The sequence below is a fragment of the Acanthopagrus latus genome, chromosome 21, assembly GCF_904848185.1.
Source record: "Acanthopagrus latus isolate v.2019 chromosome 21, fAcaLat1.1, whole genome shotgun sequence".
Classification (NCBI taxonomy): Eukaryota; Metazoa; Chordata; class Actinopteri; order Spariformes; family Sparidae; genus Acanthopagrus; species Acanthopagrus latus.
In genome coordinates, this window is record NC_051059.1 from 11,570,945 (window position 1) to 11,595,889 (window position 24,945).

The window sequence follows — 24,945 nt, forward strand, 5'->3', positions numbered from 1 at the left end:
ACTGGATTTTCATTTTTGAGTCAATTCATCCTTTAGTCTCGTTTTCTGCAGGACAAAATGGATAAAAAAAAAAGCCTTTGCCCAGCTGGTAATCAGATTGGATAAAGCTGTTTGCTTTAAAGGATTTTTTGATTTTTCATTTTCACAAACACATTTCAAGAGTTGCTTTCATCTGTTTTTGCATATACACATGTAGCCTATGTATTATACTTGTGTATGCAGATACAACGTTATAATGTCCATGGAGGCATCCTTTCCGCAAAATCCACTTAAACTTGCCTCTGTGGCTGGTTCGTGTAAGTGCCACTAGGTGGCAGCCTTACCATTCAGACAAACTACATGTGTTTTAACGTCTCACTCAGGATCCTGGTAAGAAACTTAAATTATGGGCTGTTAGTTGAATGATTGCAAACCAAATGTGGATCGCAGGTTTAAGTCTTTGTAATCAACGCCTCATTTATTAAACACAATGCGTTGGAATCTGATGTAAGAGCTGTGTAGAAAGTGTAACTGAGTTATTTCCATACTTTCCTCATGCACATCACAGCCCATGCTGATTAATTCTGGGGAGGCTGGGGTAATAACGCCGGCACCCCAGAAATGCCACAACTCATTGTGTATGAGATATTATGTTTCAGAGCGGTGGCAGATTGCAATAATGGAGCAGCGTAAAGATTGATTTACTCCGCCTGAGTAATTAAAGGTGGGTAATTCCCTCCTACCTGTTTTCCTCCATGTAATAAAGATAAAGACTCCCGCTGCAATGTACTGCCTGATGAGCAAAAAGACACTTTACCCGGAACAATTTTCAACAATGGCTTTCGTAAGATTTCAAATAATGATCTAGCGATAACACATTGTGAAACATTATCTTCCCAATGCACTAATTACTGCGTCATGAGAGCGAGAGAGACGAGGTTCACTTTAATATTCTGGTGCACTCCTGGGTTCCTGCTCAGGGATGTTCTTGGATAAAGTAGTAAGAATGAGTGTTTTTGCATCTCTACATGGTATTTTTTGCATCTTTTTTTTTTTTTCTCCTGGTCTTTGTAATTTGATGGACTTTCAGGTGTGTTGCATTGGTTCAGGGGCCCCCAGGTCTCTAAGCTGTGTGGTCGCTGTGGTAGTTTTGCATCTTTTCGTATCCCTTATTTTCATTTTCCTTCTATTTCCAGTCACGTAGCATCTCTCCTTCAGCTGTTTTGCTTCACTTTGTGGTTGTTTTGTGTCTCATAGACGTTTTGTGTCTCTTGGTGGCTGGTTTGCGTCGCTTCAAGTTGTTTTGCATCAGTGCGTAGATGTTTTGAGTCCACTAGCCGTCACCTTGTGTCTCTACACAGTTGTTTCTCGTCTCCCTGGAGCCACTTTGTCTTCTCTTTCTGATTGTTTTCCTCATTCGCAGTCAGTTTTGCATCTCCTTCGCAGTTCTTTTTACATATCTCAGTGGTTGTTTTAACCACAAAGGCTTGTGGTCATTTAGCACCTCTGTAGTCTTTTTGTGTATATTTGTAGTCACCTCTTTCGAGTTGTTATGTATTGCTTAGCAGTTGTCTAATGTATCTCGGTGGTTGTTTTGAATCTTTACAGTTTTGTTTCTGTTAGTTGTTTTATATCTGTGTAATCCCATGTGATGCTTCGTGGTTTTCCATCTTAGTGTCGTTTTGAATCCACCTGTGGCCATTTTGAAGCTCTTTTTTAGTTGTTTCGCATCAATTTGTCGTCATTTCGATGACTTTTCCACAAAAATGTTTCATTTCATAAAGAGGCTATGCCTGTTCCCAGCAGGCCCATTCGCAAATCAATCAAAGGGGGCATCAGCTTCTTGGTAGTGGGCTCGTGCCACCCCTGGCCGGCCCTCTCTCCCTGCCCCTGCTCCTGCTCCTGCTCCATGCATTTTTCATCACGTATTGCCAGAGCAGCGCGGACCTGCAAAAATGTAGTGGAAGCCCTGTGAGTTTTGTATTTATTTGTCTATTTACTAAGTCGATGGGGGAGCAGTAAGCAGTGGGCCCCTGGTGTCTGGGCAGAGACAAACATGCTGGTTGTTAGGCTACTGAGAAACCCCACCGGCTCTCATTAGTGAGGAAGAGAGAGATGAAGAGAAAAAAACAGAAGGTGGGAGAGAGGGGCAGAAAAAAAAAAAAAAAACAGAAGTGTGACTGAGAGATAGATGCAGAGAGCGGGGAAAAGCAGAGGGAGAGACAGAGGCAGAAAGGCAGATGGATGGATCACAGCCTTCACCTCTCTGTCTTGTTTGTTTGCGGGGGGAAAGCCGCAGCCCATTTTTTCCCTCCCTCTCCTTTCCTCGGCGCTGTCACCCTCTTGTTATCTCTCAGCACAAAATACTGAGGATTAGTCCGGGCCACAGGGGCTGCAGCCAAATGCTGCTGAACCACCGACACAGCAGACAATCACTTATAAATGTTTAATTAAACCACTGCAGTGTTGTATGTGAATGTAGAGATGACTCATGAGTTTGGTGGAGGTGCTTTTGGAAAAGTCTCCACATGAGCTTCATGTTAAACCTTTCACCCAGTTTGTGCTTGTTATCCAGGACGCAGTGTGACGTGTTATTATCCTGCCCTCCACGGCTCTGGCCAAGTATGATTTTGTATCTCTGGCGTGGAGTTTTGTCTGGAAAAAGTTTCTTTTTCCGCTGGATTCATAATTTACCTTGTGTCACCGAGGAGTTGTTTTTACCCACCAGGTTATACTGCAGTTTCTGCTGACAGAGCAGATGTTGCTGGTCAAAGTTCTGCTCTCCTCTGACACACCTGTCACACATCCAGGCGTAAATATAGATGTACAGTGCTTCGGGTATGAGGGGGGAAATGTCAGCTGAATCTCACAACGAAACCGCCTCGACCAAAGGCACAGTGAGAGCCAAGCTGAGGAAAAAATAAAACCTCCTATACCATCCATCCATCCATCTTCTTCCGCTTATCCAGGGCTGGGTCGCAGGGGCAGCTGTCTGAGCAGGGACAACCTCCTATACTGCCATAAAAAAATGAAATGACCTCTGAGATCTGTGTGATCTGTCTGTAGGAGAATTAGTTTATATAATCTACTGGATCATGTCAAGGATGAATACTATTTTATGTCTCATCTTAAAGGTCCGGTGTGAGGGATTTAGGGTCGTTGGTGAGCAGAAATGCAATATAATGTTCTCAAATAGGTTTTCGTTAGCGTAGAATCACCTGAAACTAAGAATAATTGTGTTTTCGTGGTGTTAGAGTGAGCCTTTTCCATCCACATAGGATCAGACCAGATCATGTCCGCCATGTTTCTACAAAAGCCAAGAACAGGCTAACTTAAGAAAACTGCCATGAGAAAGGGACTTCTGAGTTTTAAGCAACAACAGTAGAGGGGTATTCAGTTGGTTGGAATCTGGTGGAGGTTAGGCCAAAAGACCTAACAAGATCTGACAAGGAAAGTCTGGAGACAGTGTCAGAGGTGGAGCCCCCATGTTGGGGTATTAAACCCAAAAAAAAAGCTTGACTTCCTGGTTCTAGATATACCACAAATAGCGTGCACACATAGATGCCTCTGAGGATCAACTCAGAGGATTCACACTCTGTTAAAACTAAAATTCTGTTAGTATCACATTACACATTACCTGTCCATAATAAAGTAACACACAGACCTGAACTGAACATGTAAACAAAGTTTGTCTCAGTCTCCGCAAATAAAATCCACCTTAAAGCTGCAATATGTAAGAATTACATATACTGTAGTTAATTACTGAAAGTTCTGAACTGCAATTCATACAAATTGTACCTTTTAAAAAAAGCTCAACTCCAAATAAGCTTAAATTTGGGGGAATATTTTCACATCTGGAGAGTTTAAGTTTCGTACATGAGACAACATTTCTCTCACTGCCATCAACATCCTGTGAAAAATCACTGGGAGGCAGCAAAGCACAAATGTTGCACTGACCTACTGTACGGTTTGTAGCGACGGTGACATTTATCAGAGGTTTGTTTTTTCTAAGCAGTCGAAAAGACACATTTAAATGACCGTAAACGCTTCTTAAGAGCATCTTAAAGGAGGGTTAGGACTTTAATCCCCTCAGGTTATTTACTTCAGTCACAGATCATCTCACAACATGAATATAAATGAATCTTGTGTTTTATTATGAACCGTTACACACGTTAACAGAATGACAGCGCGCAGAAGGACATGTGGTAATTAGATTTCAATGTATGCTTGTGTTCGGTGGCAGCAGCGACAAATCTGTCATATTGAGTCAAAATGACTCATCCTGGTAATCCGTCTTGGAAGCGGAGAGGCACACGGGCCGGGAGCCTGTCCGCTGAGTCTGTAGGTGGAGGTGATGTGATGCGCCAGAGCGTCGTCCATGAAGAGCCACAGTCCGAAAAGCTCCACTTGTGTGAAAGTGCAGCTTGAGTTACGCTCTGATCCAGGCTGCAGTGACGCTACACCTGTTCTAGAAAGCGACTATTAGATTACTCCTGCATTTTAAATGATTCATTAAAAGCTGATGAAGAGGTTAGTCAAGGAAGAGTGATAATGAGAACTGTCAATGTCAAATCATTTCTGGATTAGTTGTTTTCATTTCGATCCCTGCAGGTGAATTCATTGTTTTCTCGAGTTTAGAATAGTTTTTTTTGTTATGTGTGAGATACGGATGTCATACTTGAAGTGTGTACTATGTCACACATTTATTACCAACTTGTTTGTTCAGATCAATCATTGATGGTTCCAACACAATCATGAGGATACTTGTTGGTTATTCATATTTCTGCAAACCACAGATATGTTGATACTTTACATTTCTTCAGATTACATTTTTCTGTTGTGCACTGTGCTTATGTTCTGATCTGGTTTAGGCACAAAAAAACAATATTAAGGGCCCACACTCTAAAATCTGACAAAGTGACTTAAATAAGGAAACTGATTTCTTCAAGATTGTCATGTGAAAAAAACTACTAATTTTAAGTTGTCGAAACTTTTTAGCTCCTACACATCCACTTCATTTGGGTCAACAAAATTTGACAGTGCAGACACACCGTTTTAAAGTCTCCAGCCAAAAAGCTGCACCTGAACACATCGCGAAGACTACAACCGAGGGCCACCCAAGCTTTGTTGAGCTCATAACTGTACCAACTTAAAATAAGTATTAGCTATTCTGAGGTTATTGGTTTACTCAGTTTGATATAATAACTACTTCATTACAAACAACCTTTGTGAACTCTTCAATTCAGCGAAATGTATTTACATGGTGAAAATATCGTTAAAACGCTGTTTAATTGACAGAAACCATGAAGAAACACCTAAAATGTTGATGAGTTAGACCTACATATATGGAAACTATATTTACGTGTATGTGAGACAGTGAAACTTGCAGTGATGTTAAAAAAAATGTTGAAATGTTTTATTTGAATTCCACTAAACTTCCCTCTCTGTCCATCTCTTTGTCTTCAACCAGACTGTGAAGAGCGACCCGTCTCCGTCAGCTGGAAACCTCCACCGGCGTCTTTGTGTGCGTCTGTCAGCAGAGGAGGAGGGTTTCAGGGAGCAGCGAGGGCATCATCAATCAGGCATCCTCTTACTGGGCTCACTGGACTAAAGCCTGGGAACCAGAGCGACGATGACCATTCTCATCAAGCAAAATGAGCTCAGATACTCTGGAAGTGAAACCAGAGCCCGGCTGCTTCACAGCGTGGTGTCCTGTATTTTTAGACAAAAGCTCAGAGAGAAACAGTCTTTTAGCTCAAACATCTGCACTGCGCACAGTTTCACATATTCTTCACTGATGAGAAAAAAGTTACATTTTTTTTTAAAGTCTGGTGAAATGTAGACAAAGCAACGTTAAATTGTCAAGGCACCACGTTACCTGTGAAAACAACACACCCTCATGTCCAGACAATTTTCACTGTTCACTGTGAAAATTGCAGTACAGCAGCTTACCACTGACAGTTCCCCAGACATCCATAAAAAAATCTCTCAACTTTGTGAGTTGTTGAGTTTGGAGAATCTTAAACTTGGTAATGAAAAAATGCTGGCAATGACAAATTCTTAGTTATCTTCTTGTTAATTCAGCAAATGTTGCACATAGGAGGAGAGGAGCATATACAGTATAACACAGATCTTCTTGTTTGTCTCTGTGAACAGAGACTCCAGTCTGCAGCGGAATTCATACACTTAACCAGGATATTGTCAAATAACATCAGTGTTTCTTGATCAAAGAAAGATTTAATATCCTGTGGACATCAGTTGATGATTTTCATACCTTGTTTTGTCCTTTTTAGCTTCAGCCTTTATGCCTCAGCAACCCTACTTCCCGTGTCCATGGGGTGTACTGGACATTTGTCGTTCGCTTGGCTGGTTTTAGGCAAGAAAGCTACTTGGTGAGTTTTAGGAAAACACTGTCATTTGAGTTAAAATAGCTGTGTTACTTATGTGAATTATGTAAAATACCAATGCTTTGTACAGAATTCAAAGGGGCTCGATGTAACAATTTGGAACATGTATTTTGTCACTGTTTTTTATTGTCCGTATGTGAGCAGATTATAATGTAATGTGAAAAATGAGACCTCCCCGTCTCTCTTGGTTGTCTATACAAGCCTGTGGGCGATTGTTTTCAGTTGCTGTCTTTGTGCTACTATGCCTGACTTCCTCCTTTGCTGCTGTAACAATGACTATGGCCACTCAAGGTCACCACGTAGAAAACAAACATGGGACTAAACATGCTGCACTTTACAGTTGACCTATATGCTTGTTTTCCTGATGAGGGCATGCTGTGTGATTTTTTTTAAATTTTACGTGTATAATAAAACAGTGTAGTTTTACAACAAGGTATTCATGCCAGCATGGCGAAAGGCCTGCAAGGGGGCTAACAAGTGACACATGCTAAAAGGCTAACAAGCTGTCAGGCTAACACGCTTTCGAAAGGCAGTGTTGCTGGATCATGTGAAGACACACTACATTTATGCAGTTGTACTGTAAACTAGATCTGTATATCTTTAATAACAACAGATGCTATTTATAACATAACAATACTGTTTTTTGCCATTAAATTGTGTCTGGGTTGCTGTAGAAACACAATATGTAGAAAAACAATTACTGTGATTTTCATCTTTATTACTGTAAAACAATCACAACATATTACTATGAATTCACATTCATTATCAGCCTATGATTTCCCATCAAATTAACCAGTAGTCATTTTTACAGCATCTAGCAATAAACTGAGATGCAGAGTCCAGATGGGAGTCGTGAGTAAACTTCCCATGGTTCACACGTGTAAAACCAGTCCGTCAGTATCTACCGTCCACAGCCATCTGGCGACTGGAGAGTGGGAGAGATATATTTTCATCTTGCAGACTTCGCAGAGCCTGAAAACTCTTTATCACCTCCAGAGAAGGTGACGGGGTATCATCCACAGTCTCTTAATCATCCAGAGGTAATTTCACATGCGTGGTCTGCAGATGACCTTGACTTTCTCTTTTTGAGCCAGGTGTGCACTCCTGAGAATTTAATCCCTGATTAAGAGTTTTAGGATTACTTTTTTCATGCTCTGTTTGAAAAGCTTTAAAAGAGGAGAGGCAGATAGAGAGAGAGAGAGAGAGAGAGAGAGAGAGAGAGAGAGAGAGAAACATGGAGGGGGAGATTTGGTGATAACCCCAATGGAGGTATTGATTTGGTGAGAGGACCTGCTTCACACCTGGCAAGAAGTTAATTAATATGCCGACAGCTAATCAGAAGAAGTGAGGTGTACCAGCTGCCTGTGGATACCTGCTTACAGGCTTTGTGTGTGTGTGTGTGAGTGTGTTTGTTCCTCTTTCCTCAAGCAAGTGTTTGTACCTCTGTGGATTCATGCTCGTTTGTTGTGTGCCAGTAATTACAGAAGGTGTATATCAAATATGTTCTCCTGAAGAAAAAAACAAAAAACAAAACTTAGATTGGTTTCTTTCATTTGCAAACAAGACTGACATCTTGGAGAATTTCTATTTACTCAAGGTGTCATGTCATCTGACAGGAGGCAGACTGCAGCTGAACTCAATTACAGGCTCCCATACAGGCAGGCACAACAGTGCGGCAGCATCTGAATAACACGATGGAGAAGACAGACGGCATGTTTGCCGACTTGCTATCGCTCATTCTTATCATTTTAAACAATTTCTGTGGACGGACACGGAAAAGTCACTATCGCAAACCAAATCGTTCCCAAAATACATCCGCTCAAAGAAGTTTAACTTGAGATGTGTTGCCTGGCTGGTTGCGTGGCCGAACCGTCGCATTTGTGTCCTTGGTATCTTTCAGTGGGCTCAAACCATTAATTCAAGCCTTCTTCTCTCCCCTCATAGAAATGCTGTTTTTCTTTCTCATCCTTTCACATGAGTCCTTCAGCATTCATATGGTTTGAGCTTTTGGACTGACTGTCAACATATCAGGGTCTATTGACGGCAGCTGTGGCTCAGAAGCAGGATGTCCACCAACCAAGGATCAGTGATTCAATCCAAGACTTAATCCAAACCTTGGGCAAGATACTGAACCCTGTCCATCAGTGTGAGACTGCATGATAAGCAGGTAGAGGTGGTGGTGTGACCTGTGCTGGTAATTGCTTTGAGTGGTTGGTAAGACAAGGAAAGCAGTATATAAATGCTGTCCATTTTCTGTAACCGTCCCCCTAAATCTCCTACTTCATACAGTTGATGGTAAAGAGCAACAGGAAGCAAGACGGGAAGACTACATGAAACGAAGGTCCTGGATTTTACCAGAGGGCATCTTCACAAGGGACCTCGGATAACTGAGGCGCCAGGAAGCCCCGTCTTCATGATGTTGACTCGTGAGGCGGCTGGATTTGCTCGATCATGTGATCGTCTGATTTTCCAAATCCATTTTGCCAACTTTCAAACAGCCTTCCATATTCACACTGTGGCCATTTTCCTCTGACATCGAGGTGAGGGTGGGAAGCTCAACTGTGGCACTGCTGTGTTCCCGAAAGTTTAGTGGTTGGACTCCATCGTGATGAAGGAACATTTGCGGAGATGGTGGAGCTGTGCATGGACCAGGACATCCCCCCGATGGAGTCTGGACACCGGTGTTGGTGATGAGGAAGAATGAACAGGGGAGCTGATTCTGGTGAGTTGAACCTGGGAGAGAGCTGAATGAAAAGATGAAAAGTCTTCCTGATTAAACTTGAGCTTGGATTCCGTATGATTTCAGCAACTGTAAAAAAACAAACAAACAAACAAAACAATGGATGGCGATAGTTTGTTGCTACAAACATGGCTGTGGATGAACCAACTTATTGCGAAGTATATCAGGCTTTGGTCTCCACAAACATGGAGATGTCCCCAGGTCTCCTTAAAATACCTTGTGTTGTCCTCACAAACATCCAGTGGTGTCACCCTTAGAAATGCTGAAAGGCTGACTCGAGCTGTGGTGGCCCATTTGCCAGCCTGATGGTTTGTTAAAACATCCCATTCTGTGCAGCTTATCTGGGTCACAGATGTAACCACCGGCTTCTTTAAAAGATAATTAAGTGGCCATGCTTGAGCTCAGAAGTACATTTAAAAACACTCAGCGGAAGTATTTCCAGAATCCCCAAAGACTCTTCAGACTGTCCGGATTAAAAAATATTTTATCTGCTGAATTATAGAAACAATTTTGTGAGCTGTGTGTTTTTAAAGGATCCCTCTCTAGAATAATTTTTATCTGCTCTTGTGGGGAGACGGTATAGAATGAGATAACCTCAGCTCTGCAGATATAAGAGATATTTTCTTCCAGTGCAGGATTCCCCTGAATGCGAATGTGTTGCAGTGAACAAGACAGATGAACCTTTCAGGTTCTTGATGGAAACTGCACTATACTCAATGAGATTATTTCCCTCCATGAGTTGCATTCAGTTGGAAACCTTTTTCTGAAAAGGTGGAAGCCCTTCTGAATTACATCATGAGCGCAGTCATTACAAAATTACGACAAACAGACATGATTGTGGTCATGCTCCTGTTCTCTGCATCTGGTTTATTCAGGGTCACACGTGGGCTGGAGGTTTCCTCAGCATGCCCTGGGTCAAGTTGCTGTCTGTCACACAGTGGAAGAAACACATTCACACCGCTGGCAGTTTAAGGGTATCTGCTCCACCCTTTCGCGAGGAAACCGGAGCGCTCAGAGGAAACAGGAGCCGACAATGTGAGAACACTCACACACCACACAGGAGGAATCCAGCTGGCAGGATCAGCTGTTTGCTGCCTCTGCAGGAGCAGAGGCGCTTCATCAAACTAAATTAGCTGATGAAATCTTAAGTGAATGGCTATCACTGTTATAAGTTTATTTGTTGAATTACATAAAGTTATAAGACCAAAACTTTTTCTCTGAACTGGTTCATGTATTTAAAGGGACAGTTCACCCCGAAAAGAAAACTAAATATCTTTCTTCTTACCTGTCGTTAGTTTTTATCAGTCAGGATTGTTTTGGTGTGAGGTGCTGTGTTTTGAAGATATTAGACCATGTTGTGAGCAGTTTCATGTTGCAACTGTTTTCTTCCCACCAAACTGCCAGCAGAGGAGGAAGCATTCTCTATTCACTTCAGTAGCGTCACTCTCAATTGCCATGATTTCTGGAAAGAGACACTGCAGTTGAGTTCCCCAAATGTACGTGTTTGGCGCTGAGTGCCATCTCCATCCATTATATTTAACAGAGGCAGACTGCAGCTGATATCTCTAAAACTCAGCAACTCCCACCAAAACAATCTAGATGGATAAACAACACTGCAGATAAGATACGATTGATTTTGGGGTGAACTGTGTCTTTAAAATGTCAGGGATAGGTGAAAGTAGACACTTACGATGCAGATAACTGCTGCTGTCATGGCCAGTTTTTAGCTGTGTCAGAACCTTTTAAATTATGACCAGTGAATATTTGTACCTGTCGTAAAATAAAATCTGATAACTTGGTGTAATGATGTTGATGTTTTAGCGGAGTGATGGGTCTGGAACAACCTGCATGGTGCAGAATGTTAAAAGCTTGATGAAGTTGCTCTGGGAACTAAAGTAACACCTGACACTTTATTTTGTTTACTGCTTCACCATGTGCACGGCAATAAAGGTGCAATCTGTAAGCTACGGCCAGAATTCAAAAAATGAATGTGAGGTTAGCATGCTAACCAGCTAGCCCTGGCCCGTCCTGTCTTGTAGTACCGCTCATATTGTAGATCTTGTTCCGTTGTGAAATCAGAGACTGTTCAGAGACCCACAGCTTTACAACATTTTGGTTCAAGATGTTTCACTCCAAAGAAGGACCGTGTTCTTGAGCCGACAGAGCTCAGGACAACAGCTGGACGAGGAGTGGTGGACTCTATGTTGGTGACATCAAAGTGAACAGTGTTTCCGAGATGCTGAACTTTTGATGTGAAGACGCCGACCTCATAATCATCACTGTCGAGTTGCTGCTGTTGACATACACCCTGACGCAGATTCAAAAGTTTCACTATCTGTTAATAATATCTGTATCCTCATGGCTGTCTATATGTTGTTGTAATTTCTGTAGCATGACGTAGTTTACAAACTTTGATTTAGTGATGCAACCCTGTGTTATATAATTACGATTAAAATACCTTTCATAGGTTCGTCCCACGACATTCATCTATTACATTGTTTCTCAACCTGAGGGTCAGGAAGTCAAAGTAAATTTCCGGGGGAGGTCTAATTTCTGTGGCAAATTAAAAGAAAACAAACAAACAAAAAAAACCCACATATTTTAAACTGGGTATTGGTTTTTACATTATAATGCCTGCATGCATCTTAAAATAGATTTTGTTGAGTGTGTTTGGGATAAATCTTAATCAGAAGAGAAAGATCTCCATTGACTGATCTAACCCTAACCCTAACCCTGCCTAAACAAACTGAATAAACCGACTGACCTTAAAGAACAACACTTCATACTGTTTTACTTTGTTTATATGTGCCCCCCCTTTAACCTTATTTTCCTCTGACAACAGCCTGTTTATTTGGTTGAGGAAAAAATACATTTTTCCGAATTTGTAGATATCTAAATCCTGAGTTTGAATTTCTTCTGCAGGACCACATAGTGCCCCTTGAATTTGTAACTGAGTGAGTTAATTCTCCCGCTCCATTAACATTTGAAATATCTGAGTAACCACCTGAGATCCTCACAGTATTTGTCACTTGTCCTGAGCCTTGAGACTCTCACATGAACTGCTGCACATCCTCCAGCCTCTACTCTCCTCAGCCTGGCCTGCACTGAAAGCACAAGTCAGGAAATCAGCGGCGGTCACGTGACGCAGTCCGGGGCGGGGCTATGCGTCTGCGGCGGCCAGTAGCAGCGCAGCGTCGGTCCAGGTCCCGGCAGCTCCATGGGGGAAAAAAAAAGAAAAAAAAAGAAAAAAACCCCAGAGAGAGGAGACGAATAACGGTACTCTCCAATATTTATGGAGCCGACCCCCGCACATAACCGCACCGCATCTGTGTCTCCACCTCTGATGCACTTATGAATTAAAGCCTTCGGAAGCGGACGCGGTGAGCGGCGTTTTGGGGGCTGGCGAAAAACAAGCAGTCCACCATTGTCTGCGTAGAAATAAGAATGGCCTGGATGTGGAAGGTAAGTGGGGGCTTCTCTCTCATACATGACAGTCAGACGGAGGGCAGAGCGTGTACAAAGACAGCTGGTGTGGCTGGCTTTACGTCCGTGTGCGTTGTAGCAGATGTGGGGTGAAATGAGAGCTGTGCTGCTGCTGCTGCTGATGCTCCGTGGAGGTAGTCAAGCCTCCTCTGGTTTCTCTCTGCTCGCTGGGTTTTTTTTTTTTTTTATTATTTTTCTTTTGGAGGCGGGGAGAGAGGCTCTGAATTTAGGTTTTTTCGATCCTGCACATGAAGAAAACCAGGCCCGTTAAGTGTGTGTGTGTGTGTGTGTGTGTGTGTGTGTGTGTGTGTGTGTGTGTGTGTTTCTGTTTGTTTTTGAGGCACTCGGTCCGTGTGTGTTGCTTGTTGTAGAAAAAAAACAAAAAAACAAAACAAAACAGGCACATGCAGGCCAGCCAGCTGTGTTCACAACATCCTTCATGAGGCGTTCAGGTGTCTGAGGAGCTGAGGAAGATGCCTCGACAGATGAGGAAGATGTTAACACAAAGTTCCTCAGTGACTCTCACTTTCGGCCTCACGTTTCAACATTAACATTTTAGTTTATTTCAGTTAAAATCCGTAGTTTATAAATGTGGACACAACTACTCTGAGAGGTTTAGGTTTAGCCTAAAACACTCCCATTGAAAACAAATATATGAAGCTAACAATGATAAAGTGGAGAGAAGCAGATAATCTTCCCCTTTACTAAACCTGACCATGTAACGATTGACACTGTTTAAATAAGGGACTTAAATCAGGCACATTGCAGGCCAGCCAGCTGTGTTCACAACATCCTTCATGAGGCGTTCAGGGGTCTGAGGAGCTGAGGAAGATCTCTCAACAAATGAGGAAGTTAACATAAAGTTCCTCAGTGACTCTCACTTTCTGCCTCTTTGTTTCACTCTTTTAATTTCAGTTTATTTTGGTTAATATCACTAGTTTTACAAATGTTGACACCACAATCCTGAGAGGTTGAGGTTTAGCCTTAAGTGCTCCATGTGAAGTTGTTGTTTAAGTGATTAGTTCCTGAATTAGTCTCTCAAAATGTCAGAATGCAGTGAAAACTATTCATCACAGATTCCTAAAGTTCAGGGTGACAGACTCATACATTCTTCGTCTGAACAACATCTAAACCCAAAGATAGAAAGCTAACAATGATATAAAGTGCAGGGAAGCAGATAATCTTTACTCCCACTAAACTGGGATCATGCAATGATTAACATTTTTGTGGTAAGGTACTTAAAGATATTATATGTAAGAAATCTTCATCTGTTCTGTATTTTGTAGGGGGGTCACGATTCCCACATTTGGATTCAATTAAACTTTCATGCCCTGTCAAATGTCAATTACATTTTTAAATTCTTCTTTGAAAATATAGCTTGACTTTGTCTTTGTGCTATTCGCAGGTTAGGGTTAGAAGACTTACCGCATAACACACACACACACACACACACACACACACACACACACACACACAATGCATACCAGCCTTCAGTGATTTAAAAATAAACAACAAAAGATAGAAACTCAGTTTGTTACAAAGTTTGGTGTCCTAAACTTGTCCAGAGTAAACCATCCGCTGAAGTAAAGTAATTGAGGATCTTTGGCAATGTTATCAGTAAAGTTCAGGCCAGTTTTTCCTCTAAGAGTGAACCCTCTTCTCATCAATAAAGAGGGTTATTGTCGATACTGCATTTGAATTTTCTTATGGAAATTGAATTTTGCTTTTGAGTTATATCCGTAGTCTAAATTAGTCTAAAAATTGTGACACCCTTGATGTTTTGTTGAGTTGTACATTATTCCAATAAAAGCTGAAGTTTGTAATTTCCTGGAAAGTTGATGACTCACCTTGCACTCGGGGACCTATGTTAACTTTTCGTCCTCTTTATTTTATGATGCTGCCATGGATGTATATAAAAGAATGTCACGGGAGGAGTGTGTTGCTCGTGACTGGACTTCGTGTATTAGTGAACAAAAACATAACCTGAGCAAAACAGAAACCCACCATTAAATCTTCATTCAGTGTTGTGGGTGGAACTGGGTCATGTTCATGGAGAAAATATTTGCTGGTTTTCCCCTCTGCAGCCCTCGAGCCCCTCTGCCTGGAGCAACCCTGTGCTGGTAGATTTTACTTGTTGCTAAGGTAACTGCTAACAAACCTTATAATCAGCAGCTTTTCAGTCTATGGACCAGGGATCTAAGCAGCCTCAACTACTGACAACGAAGGACAGTTACAGAACTGCGGTGATTCCTGGAGTCTTCTGGTAGACAGATACCAGTAACTTTGTTGCTAAACTAAGCGCCAGCTGCTGATAAATATAGTTACCTGCCGTTAGCTGGTTAACTCGGCCATGTCTTCCCTTGAAGCTGCCAGTCTGGGGAGAGGCAGCATCAGCGACGTGGTATTTAGGTGCTGCGATGGGGCATGACCGTCATGCCAGGGCAATTGGCTGCTGCTTGTTTTAATAGGAAACACCTAACTATGCTGAAACAAATAGCCCTCCATTAGCTGTTTAATGGGAACTTTAAAGAACAGTAGTGTGTGATGTGGCTTTAATTGAGGTTTAAACTATTTATAATTGAAATTGCTAAGTGTAATATCCAAACTGCATGAGCTGCAAGATTTAGAATATGTCCCAGACTACTATTATTAAGTAGAATTACCTACAGAGATGCAAATCTTGTCCTTAGCATTTCTTAGCAAGGGAATGGGATTTTTTGCTACAAAAATGACTTTTTCCAGTGAAGTTTAACTGCAAAAATTACCATTCCCACTAAAAGTGTGGCTCATTTTGAAATTGAAATATTGATATGTGATATATTTTTGCTGACCCCTCATCGCTTGTTGTTACTACAATGAAAAAGATTGTTATCCTCTTCATTCATCCTGTCGGTGTTGAAGGTATTAAGCATCATTTCTCTCCCTTGAGTAAAGCCACACGTGTTGTGTTTTTATTTTTGTGTCATTGTGCTTAAGTTGAGAGTTTTCATTCATTTAGAGCCACTTTTGGTTCCTGTCAATCCTCCAACGCCCACAGGAAGAAACGAGAGTCGCTGTCAACAGCATGTCGCTTCACAAACTCGTTTGGGCCGGTTTTGTTATCTGAGACAGGAGATAATTTCACACTAGATTTGACACTGATATATTTTAACAAGAAAGGAAAGTGTAATTACATGGTATCAATTGCAGAGTGATTGAAGGGAATGTAAACTGGGAGTGGATGGAAGTAAATGAGCTGTAACTTTGAATTAAATGACACCAGTGTTCTTGTTTCCTGTCAGCTTAATTGAAAAGTAGCTCAACATTAGTCTGTTGTAATTTACAGTGAGTTATTCTAGAGTCTTCATGTTGGCAGCTGCTGCGAGTTGTAGCTTGTATTGTGATATTAGACATTGATCTACTCAGCTGTACCCTGCTCTACTTTCGGGTGTTTCCCAATGTTTGGGTTATAAATGTGGTCTTTTGAAAACTGCTAGTTGTCTTTAATTTTCTTCTCATCCAACAAATCACTTTGAAGATATGATACTTTTAGACATGGGTCATAATAATCTGCTTTCCCAGTTGACCAATGTGGTCATTTTTCTGATGAGGACAGCCTGTAATTTCTAATCAAATCTCAGTCACAAAGACAGTTTCTATTGGAGGAATTAACAGATTTAGAAGCCAAATGAAGTGTTTGATTTGCCATTTTTAAGTCTCTAACTCTTAAGCCAACCCTACATAATTCTTCAGCGTGCACAGTGCATGTCTGACGGTGTGTTTAGGTGCACGAGAGGATGCATTTCTCACCTCACCTGGCTGTCCTAGTATATGCGTCACGACACTGGGAGCCGTTTGACCCACACTGTGCTACTTACTTCATGTTTATAATTGGTGAGAGAGGCCTGGGGAGAGAGCTCTTACACGCAGGGTTCCCCCTTTGTCGGATTGTGTCCTAATTGGAGTGAGTTCATCCGTGAGGAACTGTGCTTGAGCTGCGAAATGCTGCGGCTGCTGTCCTCCATCGTAACAGTTCAGGACGAACCCTCCATCGCGTCTCATCCATAAAACGGTGATGTCGCCGTTGCTCCTAACTACATGTGGCAGATCAGGGCCTGCAGGGCAAGCTTTTTCTGACGGGTTCATGCCGGCACACACAAGCACAAAGAAAACACAAACACAGAAAAAGAGATTTAGAATTAAGTAATGACTACACACACACACGCAGTCTTTTGTGTGTGTCGAGAGGTGTTGGAACAGCTCTGGGGAATGCAGTGAGTGTCCCAGTTCCTAAGAGTTTCAGGGATGAATGGCACTTCTCTGAGTCCCCCTGGTCCCATGTGATTGTGTTACAGCAGAAGGCAGGCTGATAAAAAGTGCCCTGCCACAGTTTTAGAGAAAGCACGGGGCACCGGCAGGATGTTGAATGAGGCTGAGTCTCCGGTTTATATTCAAAGTTTGATCAAATCCGTGCTGAGATTTCCCCTTTGAGCCTTTGTGTCGAGTATGAAGTTTACATGAGATGTTTGGAAAGTTTGCAATCTGGCTGCACAGAGCCCTTAAGGACGTTCATTTCTTAATCCTACAGCAGACAGATAAATTACTGATGGTTTAATAAATTGCTTAATTTAATAATGATACTCAAAGTCATTATACTTTTAAAAGTTGCTTTTTGAGCAGAAGTTAAATTTTACTCATAAATATGCTAAATATGAATCAATGCAGAATGAAAATCCATACAACAGGGACCGAAAACCATGATTGCAAGTTTCATGTGAAATGTAAAAACCCTTATTGTTGCACTCCAGTATCAAAACTTCCAAAGTGAACTGAAAGTTAGTGAAAAACAAGACATTTGAGGACATCATCTTAGACTTTTCCATCATTTTCTGACATTTTATAGACCAAACAACTTATCGATTTATCAAGACAACATTTGACAGATGAATCAACAGTGAACAAGATCACCAGTTACAGCCCTGTCTCCTAACAACACCGGCATTCAGAAGTGAGCCATTAAATAACGCCTACTCAGAGGTCTGGAAGAAAGTTAATCCATGTTCACAGCATTGTTTAGAATTATGAATTTATCGAGCCAGAAACACGGTTTCAGTCAGCCTCTGAGTTGTAACTGCAAGTCAGAGATAACAGCAGTTTAACAGGATTAGGAAACAGCAGCAATGTCTCCTATCTGGTGTCAACAAACTGATTGTAAAGTGGCAACAAAGACTCAGTTGCTGCCTCATTGAAATAATATGCTAAATCGACACGTACACTATTGATTCAGCCTGTTTTAAATGAGCTATACAGCTATTTATCATGTTGTTGTCCATCCATCTGTCTTGTGAATGCGTTATCTCAAGATCACCTTTAGTGAATTTCCTAAAAATTGGTACAAATGTTCAACTGGACTCAAGGATGAACTGATTAGTTTTTGGGGGCGAAAGGTGAAAGATCAAGGCCATTCTCACCTCATGGTTCCCCACTCTCGTGGATGCGATATCTCAGAAACGCACTGAGAGAATTTCTTTAAATCTATGTGTAATAGGATAGAATAATGAAGTCATGATATCTTATATCCAACAGTTCAGAGGTTAAATGCACTGTGTGATCATGATATTCTGCAAAAAATGGTCTGGTTATTATTCAACAGCGCGACTCTGGAGTAGCAACCTAACGGGTCTGCAGAGGCGTACAACTGCAAGACAGTCATTCTAGTTAGCAGCTGGTTTCACGTTTATGGAAGTGTTCCAAAAAAACTGTAAAGTTACTAAATCGAGCAATTTAAATGATGTTAACAGTGGAGGTAATCCTTCATGAGATGGTTTTTTTTTCATTTAATTAAAAAAAAAATGTTGTATGTTGTTTGAAAAATGGAAAAAATATGCTCAGTATCAACATAATTTCCATATAATCGTAGTTTCTTATTAAGAATGAGGAGAATTCAAATTTGAGTTTGACTCTCTCTGAACCCTGTCCTGACTGAATGACCTTAAAGAAAGTCTTTGTCTGACCCTTTTCAGCCAACAGGGTACCATTTAAGCGTGTTGCTTCATTATCATGGTAATGTAACCTACATCTGTTGTGCAAACACACACACCGCTGCAGAAGCTAGTCCAAGGGTTAGCTTATTCACAGTGGTAACCAAGGGTGATAACCTCCCTCCAGATCCGGCATTAATCCACACTGCAGCAGTCATAGTGGTAGTAACTGGGCCAGCGGGCTGAGCCTTTGCTCACACAAGAAATCTGATCAACATCTGGGAAGACTTAAAGCTTTACTTGATCTCAGAATGCATCGTTGGTCGTGTTGCTCAGGTAGTTTATAATCCCGGGGCGTTTAATCATGTGCCACTTGGCCAGTTCAGGATGCTTGAACTCTGCTGCCAGAGCTGTCTTTTTTTTTTTTTTTTTTTATGTCGCTCTTCCCTCTTTACCACGATTTTGTCAAAATACAAAGAAAAGACACCCAGAGTTTAACGAAGGAGGTGATATGGCAGCCTACAAATTAAATTCTACTCTGTAATTGCAGTCACGGTCAGCAGCGTAAAATTACATGTTACTCACAAAGAACCTCTGGGCCATAACCCCTATTATTACTGTACATGCCTTCACAAAGGAGCTCTCTGAGGCTTTAATGTCAAGGTTGAAGTTCTGTACTTTAATTACCCTAAAACAAGAGGACAGAGCCACTGTCAATGTTGAAAAGAATTAAGTGCAGTTATTAATCTGCCTTTTGTTCTTCCTGACACCGGAGGAAAGTGCATTGTAATCAATACAGTTGAACGTTAAGATACACTTTCATTTAAAAGTTGCTCTCGTTGACTTAAATGAAGTCTAGAGTTTGAAAAGAGCAGAGACCCTGCCTATCCTCAATAAGTTTTGACTTCATTCCATCAGGTGAAAAAGATACTGTAAGTGAACTTTGGTAGCAAAAATGATCATTTTTCCTTTTATGATACTTAAATTAAATGCTGCAGATTTATATCCTGAGAAAAGCCGTTTTAAACCCAGAGATTAGACTAATGTATTGATTTATGCCAGCAGTAGTTTTCTTAATAATTTCAAGATGCTCCCAGATAATCCGTCTACACTCTTGGGGTTTTTTGAATCCAAACAATTGAAAACCCTACTTTCAATGGAGCTAAGTCTAAATTTTTAGTGAAGTGATTTTTAGTGATGTTGTGAAAGGTTTTTTGTCTCCCCAAAACTGATGAAATGCCTCCACATGATCCCTTGCTTTGGATAAAAAGCATATAGGTGAACGGTAGGGCTGCAAATGATGATTATTTCCATGATTGAGCCCACAGCGATGGTGTCATTTAGCTTATTTTGTCCGACCAACCATCGAAAACCTAAAGATACTCAATTAATGTAATTTATGACAAAGGGAAAACTTTTTTTTTTTACGTAAAACTTAAAGCCTAAGTCTGAACTCAAACACACAAAATCCAAAAGTCAAAATGCAAGAAATATAGAGGCAGGCTGCAACACATTTAAGAAGCAGGCAGGGGATAAAATCCCCAAGCAGCACATTTTGCGAAAAATTTGATTCAAAGATGTTTACTATTTTTGCTTGAATGTGCATTTTCCAACCATTTATCCTTGAAATGACTTATTTGTACGACACATTTGCAAAAATAGATACGTTTTTGAAGGAAACGTAATGCCAGCTGGATTATGCTCTCTATTACGGTTGTTGTTTTCTCGCCAAAATATCAAATCCTGCAGAGAGATCATGATCTAGGCTGAGGCTCATGCCCAACTGATGCTTTGCTGGTGTTGGGAATGAGAATCATCAATCTTACAAATTAGACCTTCTAATATAGAAAATGTCTCTGGTGACGTGATGAGGCAGAAGGCATGGCATAGACTATTAATCAACATTTAATCATAATCTTTCAATTGCTTTGAAGATGGGACTCAGACAGGATATGAACTCTGGTCTCTGGTGTCTCAAAGTCCTGTGTCTGATACTTCCCGACCACCTCGCTGCAACTCTGGTGCGGTTCATTAACAAAGAGTTTGATTCACTTCAAAACATGCTGCCATAATCCAGACAGCCATCATGTTTGTCAGCACAACTCGATTGAAAGAACAACTGGATTTGCAAGGAGTCGGTGTCGTAATCCGTCTGCTCATCAAGTAATTGTTTCAGGTCTAGTTTCAGTGTTACTGAGAAAAGCTGTATTATCAGATCTCTTCAACCATTTCAAGCTTCTCCTAAATAATCCCATGACTCTATCTTGGGCTAGGACATCTTGAAATATTGTTTGATTTTCTTTCAGTAATGTGTTCTCCTGCTTCTTGGATTAACGTCAGTGTTTATCTTGGTGGTGTCAGGACAATTTCCAGCTAACTTGTCTGATCCCCCAGCAGCACCGCACACGTTCCCTCGGACCTCGGGGTCTTCAGGGATTAAAGGGTGACACACTATTTTAGGATTGAGACTGCCCCCTTAACACCTCCTTCGTCCGTTGTGAACCAGCACTTGTAAATAAAGGCAGATTGACTGACTGAGAGCTATCAGTGCAGTCTGTGAGTCACTGATGAGGGTGCCAAGACAGCAGGTCGTCGGTGGTCAGATGGCATCATCCGGCCCCGACGGCTTCCTGGACAAACTCTGGAGTTCTGGGTTAGAACATGATGCAAGAAGTGATTTACCAACTGACTGCTGCGAGGAAATAACAAACACCAGATGGACTTCAAATTGTGTATGTGTGTGTAAGCAATGTCCAATGAGTGTCCAGGAGTGTCGTGTTTGCCCTAGAGGAGGGTGTTTACATTTATAAGCTTTTATTGGTGCAGTGTAAAATCTGTTTGGGCTTTTCATGGTTGATCAGTCCAGTGGTTATTTTCTTAATGACCCGGATGATCGAACATCAGGAAACGACATGTGATGGCTATCATCACTGCATCAACCAGTAGCTCACATACAATTTAATAGCCTTTTTTCTCGATGTTATTTCAAGTGCATACATCTAATGAATCTAAAATTAATGTTTCAGCTTTCATATCTCATTGATATTAAAGCTTTCACTAACATGCTTAGGTTGGAGACCTAATTGCAGCATAAAGGAAATGACAGCTTGAGTTTACACAAAAGTAGCAGTTAGTCTGAGATGTGACTGTTTAAGATATCAAAGACGGACCAGCTTGTTCAACTATATATTCTTAGGAGTTACAGATGAACATGAAAACAGAAGGAATCATGTTTTGCTGATGTCACACATCTCCGTAATGCAAACCAACTTCTACCGAGAAGTGAGTGACTGCCCAAAGAGACATCTTAGAGACACTGAGACACATTGTTAGATAAGTGTCACCAGCGAAATCATTGTTTTTTTTTAGGATGCGGGACTCTTCCTCTATGCTACACATCACATTTGTCCAGCAGGTTTTAGAGGTTGAATTTCCAAACAAGTGGTGGTTGTGTCACCTTTTTGCGTCGATTACGTATGATGGCCATATGCACATGCAGCTGTTGATGATTTTTCCACTATTTGCCATTTCCCTATTTTTCCTATTAATTTAGAAATAATTTAGTCAATGAAATATGAACATGAAACACAAACAACAAAATAGAAAGTCTCAGAGCCCAAGGGTGTCTTCAAATATGTCATTAGATCTGACTCCAAAAGTGATTAAATGAATGTAAAACAGAAAGAACATTCTCACATTTGACTCGCTGAATCCTGCAGCTGCTCTCCAGTTTTGCTTGATAAATGACTTGTGATTTATTATTCATTAAAATTAGACCTGATATTGTTATTTCATTAATAATAATAACTAAATTCACCAAAAAATAAATATGCAACCATTTTGATTGATTTTAATAAATGCAATTTCAATCAAACATGCCTTAGATTAAAATGAAAACATTTTGACTGTTGATGAGACAAAAAAGCAATTCAAGGACTTTTTTCTTGGCTTTTCTGCTTTTTGTTAGGCTAGAGGAGCGAGTGATTAATCTGGTGTAATTGGTAGATTGCTTTAATTAATTTGTTGTTTACTTATCAGTTAATTGAACTAATCACTGTAGTCCATTTGTCAGTTTGCGTTGTAGCAGGGCAAGAAAAACTGATTCAGCAACTACTGTTTTAAAGTCAAACAAAACCTCCCGTGTTTTTCTCCGTTGTTGCACTCTCAGAGCTCTTGATCACACATGTGATGGACCTCAAGGAACATTTATGTCCTGGTTCTCTGTTGACTTCCTAACATGAAGCAGTTACAGAGTCACACAACGTGCAGCCAGTTGGATTCATTTGAGCCTGTTGAACCATTGCTGGATTACATTTGGCAAGTCCCCCCCTGCACATTGTACTCTTGGCAAGGCCGAACTGCCCGCTGGCACAGGGGCGATCCAAAGCCCCAGAAGAGACGGATCAGCAGAGGCCATGTTTGATAAGGAGTGTGCTCTCTGTAGTCTTGAACGCGGCTCTGAAGTGCTGTCCAAATAACACAGGCAGAAGCCGTATAGAATGAAATGGGGGAACAATTAGTATCAGACTGAGAGAGAGATGATTGCAAGTAAGTGTAAAGGAGTTGTTAGTCTTGTTCAAGTGTGTTGTTTCTGGGCTGTGTTCTTCAGAGATGCTGGTGTGGAGTTTGATAGTGAGAGAATCTGCGAAGGCAAGGCTGGGTGGAATGATAGAGCAGTCTTTACTGAAACAGATCTCAAGCCTGCGTCCGAACCAGTGTGGCATTCTGGTATTCCCTAAATTATGCCCAATGCTTTGCCTTCTGCTCTGTCAGAAATCCTCTCAAGCCTTCGATCTCGGAAATCTACAAGTAACCACCCCCCTATTGCTGCCTATGCTGGCCTTTTTAGAGTCCTTTTGCCCGCACCGACCTACTTCTTCTTATTGGTCACTTTGGTGGATTGAGGGTCCAATGGGAGAAAAGAGGAGTTGATCTGTCTCCTCTCCATCTGGAATAGCTCATCTTCTGTACATTACTCAGCTGGTGAGAGATTTAGAGCTTACAGCCTGAAGTTGACCGGATTGCCTCTCTATGCTTATATGGAAATTTATACATTAAGTCAGCTCCAGAACCCCTGGCATGAGAGATGAATTCTGTTTTAGTTATTCAGCTTAAGCTAAACTTAAAGGCACACACAGAGCTGGTTAATTCTCCTGAGGCCCCTGGACATATAAAGACAACCCCGGCCACATCTCTTAACCCACCGTAAGGAAAACTGTGCAGACACCTCAAGTGCAAAGTGCTGAATCCTATTTAGTAGGGGTGTCGCGATTTCGATTTTTTATTGAAATCGATCGAAATTACGTCATGGTCTCGAGCATCGAAGTCAAAGAGAGGATTGACGATCACCCCCCAGGGAGGTGTGCGAAGCTACGCACGCACGCTACGCAAATTACGCACATTGTAGCTGACGCCGCTAGTTAGCTAACCTGCAGATCATGACACCATGGCAAGTGCAGATAAAGGAGCAACGGCACCGGAGCTTGAAGCCGCTCCTGCTTCTCTTAAATCACCAGTATGAAAGTATTTTGCGTTCCCGGTGAGTTATGTCGACAACGTTTGCGTTGTCGACAAGAAGACCACTGTGTGTAAGATATGCTATGTGCGTGTACCATACTCGGCCACGGGAAACACTACAAACATGGCAGGACACATTCGCCGGCATCACAAGGATGTAGATTTGACAACTGGGAAAACACCATCACTGGTCCAGCCAACAATTCCATCCTCGTTTGCAATAAAACTTCCACAGAGCTCAGCTCGCGCAAAAGCTATATCTAACGCTATAGGACTTTTTATAGCAGCCTTATTCGGTGGTGGAAAAAGAAAAAAACTTGAAAGAACAATGTAAAAATGACAGTTGTCATTGTCAGGGGACAAAAAAGTCCAAACTACTTATTTTTTTAATTATTTTTTTCTGTTAGGATATAGTTTGTTAAGGCTCTCATTGTTCCATGACTCTGGACATGACTGTTATACTATCTATCTATCTATCTATCTATCTATCTATCTATCTATCTATCTATCTATCTATCTATCTATCTATCTATCTATTTATTTATTTTTGTAGCACATTTGTTGCCAGGCACCCCCTGTGACCTCCCATTTTTGTTATTATTATTATTATTGTTATATTTGTCTTTGTTGTTTTTCCACTTGACTGAGAACAAGATTGTTACCCTTATATTGTAAATAAATTATTTAAATTTGACCATTAGTGCCTAATGTGATACATTATGGAAATTGCATCACTTATATGTAGCCCATCTTTTGAAATAAGGTTTACTATACAAAATTTGATGAATAAAACCAATGATCGTAGACTAGAATAGTCTGAAAATGGCATAGGCCTCTGTGCTGTAAGAAAAAGAAAAAA

At 41.1% G+C, this 24,945-nt stretch overlaps 1 protein-coding gene and 2 long non-coding RNA genes across 5 annotated transcripts in view; all 3 read left to right on the forward strand.

The window, feature by feature from the left end:
* Positions 1–329: 329 nt before the first annotated feature.
* Positions 330–6,556, forward strand: LOC119011761. 2 transcript variants are annotated; one of them, XR_005072270.1, is made up of 3 exons: positions 330–369; positions 639–703; positions 5,450–6,556. It is a non-coding gene; the product is annotated as an uncharacterized LOC119011761 (long non-coding RNA). The 2 variants fall into 2 exon arrangements; XR_005072269.1 differs by lacking the exon at positions 330–369 and having other exon boundaries at positions 495–703.
* Positions 6,557–7,172: 616 nt separating this feature from the next.
* LOC119011760 lies at positions 7,173–11,593 on the forward strand. Of its 2 annotated transcripts, XR_005072268.1 has the most exons (3): positions 7,173–8,553; positions 8,676–9,108; positions 10,002–11,593. It is a non-coding gene; the product is annotated as an uncharacterized LOC119011760 (long non-coding RNA). The 2 variants fall into 2 exon arrangements; XR_005072267.1 differs by having other exon boundaries at positions 7,173–9,108.
* Positions 11,594–12,031: 438 nt separating this feature from the next.
* The window catches only part of st6galnac3 (ST6 (alpha-N-acetyl-neuraminyl-2,3-beta-galactosyl-1,3)-N-acetylgalactosaminide alpha-2,6-sialyltransferase 3), an 81,127-nt gene continuing 68,213 nt past the window's right edge, over positions 12,032–24,945 (forward strand). Inside the window, exon 1 of the mRNA XM_037085103.1 lies at positions 12,032–12,588. Coding sequence (XP_036940998.1) covers positions 12,571–12,588 — 18 coding nt within the window. The 5' untranslated portion in view covers positions 12,032–12,570. The remainder of the gene's footprint in view (positions 12,589–24,945) is intronic.